The sequence below is a fragment of the Myotis davidii genome, unplaced genomic scaffold (assembly GCF_000327345.1).
Source record: "Myotis davidii unplaced genomic scaffold, ASM32734v1 scaffold277, whole genome shotgun sequence".
NCBI lineage: Eukaryota > Metazoa > Chordata > Mammalia > Chiroptera > Vespertilionidae > Myotis > Myotis davidii.
This window is the reverse complement of record NW_006289214.1, coordinates 3,837,121-3,846,789: the sequence shown is the minus strand read 5'-3', so window position 1 is coordinate 3,846,789 and position 9,669 is coordinate 3,837,121. Positions and strand designations below refer to the sequence as shown.

The following is a 9,669-nucleotide window of genomic DNA, read 5'->3' as shown; positions in this document are numbered from 1 at the left end:
ATAAGTGTTTCATTTTACTATTCACAGAAAGAAATATTTTTAAATAAAACATCTAAGTTTTAATTTATAGTTTTTACTTTATAATTTGGAAATTTATTCTCTAAGCATTTATTAAATGACTAGAGGCCCAGTGCACAAAATTTGTGCATGGGAGGGGGTTGTAACTCAGCCCAGCCTTCACCCTCTGTAATCTGGGAACCCTTAGGGGATGTCAAACTGCCGGTTTAAGCCCCTGCGAGATCGGGCCTAAACCAGCTGTTGGACATCCCTCTCTCAATCCAGGACCACTGGCTCCTAACTGCTTGCCTGCCTGCCAGCCTGATCACCCCTAACTGCCTCTGCTTTGGCCCCGCCACCATGGCTTTGTCCAGAAGGACGTCCGGTCTAATTCGCATATTACCCTTTTATTAGTATAGATTGCCATTAGTTCAGCATTGTGCTCTATATTAAAACTTAAATATAATCAACAATCAGTATAATTTTTTCATAGAGAAAAATTTTTAAAGCATTATCTCTTAATTTACTTTCAAATTACTGACCAACCCTTTCCACATCTTTATAGGGATTCTTTACTATCATATACTGCATTTCAAATGACTGAAAAGATCAATTTGTTACTCTAGGCTTTAGTTTGCTAAATTAATACATTCTTTTATTCTTCCTATAATCTTCCATGGTTCATCTACTCATGCCACTGGTGAACAAACATTTATTGAATGTTCATTAGGTCTAAATCACAGTTCTAAGTGCTTTTTAAGATGCAACAATTAACCAGAGAAAAAAAATCTTATTTTCACAGAACCTGCAGTTTCTTAGACACAAACCCTAAATTATTTTAATACAATCCAGAAAATAATTAAAAACTGCCCCCAAACAGTTGGGTTTTTGTTTGTTTGTTTGTTTGTTTTTTGCAGCTTGGTAAGGAAAGTAAAATTTTATCTCTGGAAACTTGAATAAAGATTTAAATGATGGGCAGAATTTTTATATGCTACAGAGATCTTTTGCAGTATAGGGTACAATCTAAGAAATGCCATGAAAGGTAGCTTACATGAAACTTAGATGAAACACCGAGTATTACATAGACTGATTTGAATAATTTATAAATATTCTCCTGGTAGATATAATTTTAAAAGTTTAAGGCCAGATATTGAATAACATATCTTATAATAAAGTTTACTCTTTAAAATTTTCTCTACAGAGAAAAATCTTTAAAGTTTTTGAGCACGGCTAGTTTTTGATACTGGGTGATCAATCTCAATTTCATAGAAGCATCAAAAATCAGTTGGAGAAAGCAGATAGGCAGATAGTAAACTGAGTTAGAAAGCTGCTGAAATATATAAAGTGAAAATTAAATAAGACAAATTATGGAGAAATCAAAAAGAAAGACGATGTAAAAGCTATTTTGCAAATAAAATCTTCCATTAAAATTACTAGTATGTGATTGATCTACTAATATTTTATACAATTAATTTTAATATGAATTGATGATAGTGATTATGTTAGTGTAGATCAATATTTCTTGATTGAGTAGAAGATATATTGTTAAAACAGAGTTTTCATTAGTAAGTGTATAAAACTTGTTAAAAAGGGTAAGTCATCTATAACAAACATGTTTTTCCTCACTACCCCTTTGATATACTAAACGTTATCTATATATTAAAGCCAAAAATAAATAAATCTGGGTTTTGCAATGTTTAGAATAGTTGTTTTTTTTTCAAATTTAAGCAAATAATTCTAAGGTAAGCCTGAAAGAAAAAGTAATGAATAACATGTTTGTTTTCATTTCCCAAAATACTTCTTAATGATTTAGTCACAAATAAATGTAGCAATAATGAATTTAAACTAGATATACCCACACCTATTCTCTTTGAGATTTTAAAGCCAATTATTATTATCCAAGGCATTTTCTTGGCATATTTTGTAACTGGGATAACTCGCCAGCCTTTAGTGGCTTTAATGTGAAAGTTCTATTCTATTTTATTTTTTCTTGAAAAATCAAAGTGGCCCCCACTGCTATTTCTGCAGCCTGCTGGAGGGCACTGCTATAGGTCTAATCATCCTAGGAAAAAGACTTGTAGGGTTTAAATTATTATTTCCCATATTTTTTTTTCTTTCTGAGTAGACTAACAAAATGAAATCTTGCATATAAGAAGAGATCTTAAAAACAGAAACAAAAAACCCTACAGTAAATAAATGAGTGCTCATAAAAGGGTGGGTTGGGACATTAGCCTTCGAAGCTTATCTCACACTAACATAGCACAGCAAATGGGTTCTGAGTGGCACAGAGCCCAAACAGCAGAGACAGAGGATCCCCTATGTTCATAAAATGGTGCAGTGAAAACTAAGTCCCACCAAAATAAGAAAGCAAGCAAAAAACATCAATCAGCAACCAAGTTACATTACAGACAGACAAGAACACTCATTAGAAACCAAACAACAAAGAGACATAAAGCAACAATCAACAGACATTCTTCTATACAATATTTATAGGCACACATAACCCACAGACAAGACTTAATAAAACAGTCTTTTTCATGGATCTTCAGAAGATGTCTTAAAGTGCCTGGGACTTACAGCCAGACTGTGGCCCAGAGGGCTCCCAGGTGCGGTCGCCAGTGAACACCTACAAACAGCCTGTTGTTCACAGATCTCATCATATTCTGCTCTCCGTAATAACTATTGACTGGCGTCCAGAGTTGTTTTGGCCAAAATCTGCCAGTCCCAAGGCCTCAAATGGCAATTTCCAGACAAGACATTAAGGAGTCCTTTTGCAAATGGACTGTTAGCCCCATTTTCTCTAACGCTTTTCCTTATTTCTTAAAGGTTTTAAAGGAGAGTGGCTCATGAATCCGATTACCTTGCTGATCTTGCATAACTGCACACGCCAAAAGCTCTCCTTCTAACATAGGTTGGCTGTCACATGATCCAATAACTGGGGATCTAGTTCATGAGCCTTCCCACCGGAGGAGGAGAATCGGGATGGGTTTCTTCTGATGACGGGGCCTTAGGTGTTACAGGCTCTACCTCAGAAGGAAGGGGCAGTGGTAAGGCCTCCTGCATTCTGTAGGCTTTTGATCCTCAATATAAAGTGGGCATAGTGCAGCTTGAACAAGAGCCCACATAGTTAAAGATGACAAGGGCTCTCGTTTTCCCTGGGCCTGATTTCTCTTTAAATTCCTACCTACTTGCTCCCAGAGATCAAAGTCTAATGTTCGAGCATCACGGAACCAAGGATTATAAATTATAACAGTCTGCAACAGGCTTTTTAATTGTTCTTCTGTAACTTTTTTTACATTTTTTTTTTGAGCAGCTATGCGACCACTTAAAAATTAGTGGCTTTATTATGATAGGATAAGAAAAAACAGGGTGAGTGCAAATTATCAGTCACTGCTACATAGATAATACAGAAATCAAAGGTAAGTGTTTAGCCTTTTAAAAATTCTGTAGAAAGGGTTTGACTCTAATTATAAAACAATTTTAGTTTTGATTCAAAAACTCACCTTACCTGCAATTAGTATGTACTAATATGATAGCTATGCAAGGGATTAGCTAAGAAATAGTCTCCAACATTTTTGTATGAGCATGATTATTGGTAAACAAGTTTTACAGCAATAGATTTTTCATAAATTAATTATTTACTCCAACAGGTTTTTTATTAATTATAAAAATATATTAAATGTTTAAAACTACAATTATTATAAAACATGCAAAGGTACACATTAAATAATAAGACAATATAATTTCTAATTTATTATTTGCATATCCAGAGTATAGCACTGTGCACCCTCTGAGAAAGAGGTCCCCCACTTCGGAGACCACTGGTACTTCTTAAGCTTTAATATGCATGTTACCTGAGCATTTTCTTAAAATGAAGATCTTAATTCAGTAGGTCAAGGGTGGGATACTTTGTAGGGTTGCATAAAAAATATTACTAGCAACTAAAACCTATATGGAAAGTGCTTACCTTTAACTTTTGCTGTCTTACCTAAAAGTGTGGGATAGCTTGCTACTTTCATTGAATTATCTTGAAGGAAAGCTATACAGAAAAGTTCTAAAAGAGATTTTACTGCAGAATTATCAAGGGAAATAATATCTGTGGTATTGTATAAAATATATAAGTAATTATATAAATTTTAAAAAAGTTTGGTAACTATAAACATCAAAAATAAATTTTACAAATTTTTGTCAGAGGAAATTATACAATTATTAAGTTAGAGACACAAAAAATGACTTTAGAGTCCTGGCTGGTTTTGCTCAGTGGTTAGAATGTCAGCCTGTGGACCAAAGGGTCATGGGTTTGATTCCTCGGGTGTGGATTCGATCCCCAGCTCTGGTTGGGGCCCAAGTGGGAGGCAACCAGTTGATGTTTCTCTCTTCTCTCTCTCTCTCTCTCTCTCTCTCTCTCTCTCTCTCTCTCTCTCCTCTCTCTCCCCGCCCCTCCTCCAACCTTCCACTCTCTTTAAAAGATCAATGGAAAAAAATATCCTCTTCAGATGAGAATAAAAAAAAAGACTTTAGATATTTCTATTGTTTTCATTAGATTATTATGCTTTAATGCAGGTTTAACATTGTTACATGAATATAGCACAGAAAAATATTTTTTTGCATTGTTGGCCTTGCTTTCCTACATCTGTAAAGATATTTTTAGTAAGCACAAGGAGGAAATTGAAGTATCACTCTGATTTTCAAATTATTCTGGTCCAATTATTCACGTCATTTAATGAGGCCTTTCTGCAAGGGAATCATCGCAGCTGCAAGAAACATGCAAATCACATTGTGAGGCATCCAGAATTCAGAAATCCTGTGGTAATCTATATGAATATCTTTCTTTATAATCTGTAAGCATAAAGTATGAATATTTTTAAAGTAAACTTGAATAGTTTTCAAATTTGGTTTACTAAAATATACAATCCTTGGAATATATAGTTCGTACTCAACTATTAGAGTTGTTTGGGAAAGGAATATAAGTTTTGAAAATGAAAGAATATGTTACAATTATGCTTTTGTCCTGCTTGCAGATCTTAACAAAACAGCTTTAATAACTAATTCTAAGATGGATTATACTGACCACTTTACTTTTATAATAATTAAAATTTACTAACTTAATTATCAACCAGTAATATACTATGGCTTTTGTATTTAATCTACCATCATAAATGCAATAAAGTAGGCACTCTTTAAGAATGTGGAATCTAAAGAACAAAATAAACTGATGAACAAAATAAATCCAGGGACATGGAATAAGGCAGGAGGTGGGGAGAATTAACCAAAGAACTTATATGTGTACATGCATAACCCATGGACACAGACAATAGTGTGGTGAAGGCCCAGGGGTGGCAGCCCATGGACACAGACAACAGTGTGGTGAAGGCCCAGGGGGTGGCAAGGGAAGGCAGGCTAGAAGGGGTCAATGAGGAAATAAGGGGACATCTGTAACACTTTCAACAATAAAGACAAATTTAAATAAATAAATAAAGATGAATGGAAAGAAGAAATAGGAGAAACATTAAAATCTAATCTAAAAATAACCAGCTATTACATTAAATATAGATGGATAAGTAACCATGTAAGTCAAAGATCAGTATCCTGGAACAAAAACAATCTTAATGTAGGTTCATTAATAACTAAAAAAATTATACCTTTAAGGTGAGAATCACCACTGTATAGAGAAGAAATATTTCATTAACTTAAAAAATAGATTCAGCAAGAAAAAATTGAATGCATAAATATCGATAGCATACATTGAAATAAAGAAATATAAAATATATATTGTATAGGAATTTTTTAATTAGAAAAAGATTACTGGGAGAATTTAAAGACAATCTTAATAACATAGAGGTACATACTATGCTCTGTTCAAATTGATGTTACTTTGATTAATACAACATTGCTTAAAGTAATAAAGTATTTGAAATTGCAGTATAAAAATATTCTTCAACGTAGAGGCACAAGATGTATCATCTCTGATTTTAGAATTTTCTTTTTCACATGGACATAAATAAGAAAATTTCTTTAAGTTTGTAAAGCATCTAGGTCATACTACTTATTTTTGGTTATAAATGTTTTCAATTTAATGATTAAACTTTAGTAAACAGTTTCTATAGCATTGCAATTGTTTCCTAACATCTACGGCCTGTTCTGAATAACATCATATATTTTACCACCAAGTTTTTAAATATGTTTTTATTGATTTTTAGAGAGAGAGGGAGGGAGAGGAATGGGGGGTTGGAAACATTGCTGAGAGAGAAACATCATCAATCAGCTGCCTCCTGCACATCCCTAGTGGGGATCGAGCCTGCAACCCAGCCTGACCAGGAATCGAGCCAGTGACCTTGTGGTTCATGGGTTGATGCTCAACCACTTTGCCACCCCAGCTGGGCTTACTATCAATTTGATTTTTAAAACTTCACTGTGAAATAAATCCATTCACTTTTCACTTCTATGTTCTAGGTGTGACCGTACTTGAAGGCCCGATTTATGCTGTGGGAGGCCATGATGGCTGGAGCTATCTGAATACAGTGGAGAGATGGGATCCCCAGAGTCAGCAGTGGACTTTTGTTGCAAGTATGTCAATTGCCCGAAGCACAGTTGGTGTAGCAGCACTGAATGGCAAGTGAGTAGATTTTTCCTTTTTATCTGAGAAAAAAAAATTTCTGAGTGAATATTCTTATAAATTAACTCTTAGTAAGATTGTTCAATTAAAATCTTTTTAAAAGGCGAAAGATTTATACGGTCTGAAGAGAAACCAGAGCAGGGATAAGGACACATATGTAATAACTTAATCAATAAAGAAATTAAAAAAAAATCTTTTAAAAATATCTTCAGATTTTAATTGTTTTAAAAAAGATAAGGACACATATGTAGTTTGGCTCAGTGGATAGAGCGTCAGCCTGCGGACTCAAGGGTCTCAGGTTCGATTCCAGTCAAGGGCGTGTACCTTGGTTGCGGGCACATCCCCAGTGGGGAGTGTGCAGGAGGCAGCTGATTGATGTTTCTCTCTCATCGATGTTTCTGACTCTCTCTATCCCTCTTCCTTCCTCTCTATGAAAAATCAATAAAATATATTTAAAAAAAAAACAAAAAAAACTAGTCTTCATGGATACTTGACAAGTCAAGAAAAACTGTATTTTTCTGGTTGTCTCTTCATATAAAATAGAAACCAAAACTTCTTCACATGAATTACTGATTAAAGATGTATCAAATACATTTCATGAAAATTACATTCACTAAAGATCTGCAAACTTAATATTCTTTCTGATAAAATTACCTGATGAGCCTTCAAAAGGCTATAAGAAGTTTGGTGCCCAACATATAATTGTTTCCTAAATATAATAGTCTGGTCACTTTTCACAATTTCTATTTCTTTTACTCTATATCAGGAATTCTCAGCCTTAATACTTCGTATTTTTTGAGCCAGATATATTTTTGTTGGGGGTGAGGCTCTGTCCTGCGCATTGGAGGGTGTTTAACAGCATCCTGAGCTTATATGCGCTAGGTGCTAGTTACTCTGACCCCAGAGTAACTAGCCAATGTGACAACCAAATGTCTGCGGACGTTGTCATATGTCCTTGGGGATGGCAAAATGCAATCCTTCTCATTACCTTGAGAACCCCTGGCCTAAACAAAGCGAATAACACATCTTTGCCTGGACAACTGCTCAAACTAACAATCTGGTCTGCGGACGTTGTCATATGTCCTTGGGGATGGCAAAATGCAATCCTTCTCATTACCTTGAGAACCCCTGGCCTAAACAAAGCTAATAACATCTTTGCCTGGACAACTGCTCAAACTAACAATCTGGCCTCCCTACTCATTCCCATACAGTCCACTTGCTAACGCAGCCAGAAGAGCCTTTTATGAATGCAAATAATGTCAGTGTTCTTCAAGGGCTCTCTTTGCAATTAGAATAAAATGCATGTCTTTACCTACAAGGAGCCCCTAGATCTTGCCCCTGTCTACTCCTTTTTCTCTGTGTATCAGCCAAGTTGCCCTTTTACCTCTGCCTCAAATATGGCAGCTTCTAAGCCAACTCAGGCCTTTTGTGTTTTCTTTTCTTCAGAAGGTATGTTTTTTTTGTGTGTGTATGTGGTTTTTTTTTTTTTTTTTTTTTTTTTTTTTTTTTGTCTGAGATGCTGTTTCTAGCAAATCTCAGGTGCCTGGATCCTTCTCATCATTCAGGTTTCATCTCAGAATTTGTTCACATGAAGTTGTTTATTAGCCATCGTATTTAAAACAGGCAACACTGCATACCTTTCCAAACTACTCACTGTTCTTGAAATTGTATATGTTATTGTTTTTGTCTCTTTTTTAAAAAATATATTTTATTGATTTTTTACAGAGAGGAAGGGAGAGGGAAAAAGAGTTGGAAACATCGATGAGAGAGAAACATTGATTAGCTGCCTCCTGCACACCTCCTACTGGGGATGTGCCTGCAACCAAGGTACATGCCCTTGACCGGAATCAAACCTGGGACCTTTCAGTCCACAGGCCGATGCTCTACCCACTGAGCCAAACCGGTTAAGGCTGTTTTTGTCTCTTATCCCTAGCTTTATAAGCTCACTAAATGTTGATATTTTATAAGCATCATTCATTGTAATATTCCTGGGCTTGATAGCCCTTTACCATACGTACTCAGTAAATGGTGAATGAATTGCCCTGACTTTTTGTTAATCCTCAGCCGAGGATATTTTTTTCTTTGATTTTTCCTTTTTAGAAGGGAAGGAGAGGGGGAGGACGAGAAAGAGACAGAGACAGAAACAGACAGACACAGATACATTGATTGGCTGCCTCCCTCCCCTACGCGCCTTCACATGTCCTGATGTACATAGGTGCGAAGCGGTGGAGCTAAGACTGAAGGCAGTTCTGGCCTCCGGAGCCACGAGAGGCTTGGAGGCTCCTCCGCCCGGAGTGAAGGCCTGGGTCCCAGGTGTCGGAGGAAAACCGGTGCCGGCAGCCAGGGGAAGGGAAGGCCTATTGCATGAATCTTTTCGTGCAACAGGCCTCTAGTACTATATATATATATATACTGCTTCTGTCACCTAAATTGTAAATAAATATTAGTGTAGCATTAAGAACTTTTGGAAATTCACATTTTAATGGCTATTTAGTAGTAAACCATATGAAAAAAACACCCAAATAAACAAAACTAAATGTAAGTCAGTAGTCTCTCATTTTTTAAATCAAAAGTATTTAATTGTACCTAAAATAGTTATATCTAAAATAATATATATCTAAAATATTTCCCAAAATTTGATATAAAAAGCTATTGTTTTCAGGTTTAAAATAAATATTTTAAGTGTTTTATTTAGTAGGATTAATTTTCCATAAATGCCTTTTCTCCCTGGTAATTTTCTTTTCCACATAAACTGGGGAATTTTGTCTTCTATATCATAAATTCAGTTATGACATTTTGTTTATGAATTTTATTTCCAATGTAAACAAAATTTTTTGCATTTTAGTTTTTCTTACATGATATTTTTGATTCCTCTCTTTTCTATCTACTTCATAAGCATTTGTTTCAATTGAGTGTGCTAGCTTATCAGCTTACCTTTAAAATGTCTTGTGATGGCGGTTAATTTGCATACATAGGTGCGAAGCTGTGGAGCTAAGACTGAAGGCAGTTCCGGCCTCCGGAGCCAGGAGAGGCTTGGAGGCACCTCCGCCCGGAAG

The 9,669-nt window shown here is 35.4% G+C and overlaps 1 protein-coding gene across 1 annotated transcript in view; it reads left to right on the top strand.

Annotated features, from left to right (window-relative positions):
- The window catches only part of KLHL1 (kelch like family member 1), a 257,625-nt gene that overhangs the window by 206,226 nt on the left and 41,730 nt on the right, over positions 1-9,669 (top strand). The window contains exon 8 of the mRNA XM_006761432.2: positions 6,451-6,613. Within this exon, the coding sequence (XP_006761495.2) occupies positions 6,451-6,613 (163 nt within the window). The remainder of the gene's footprint in view (positions 1-6,450; positions 6,614-9,669) is intronic.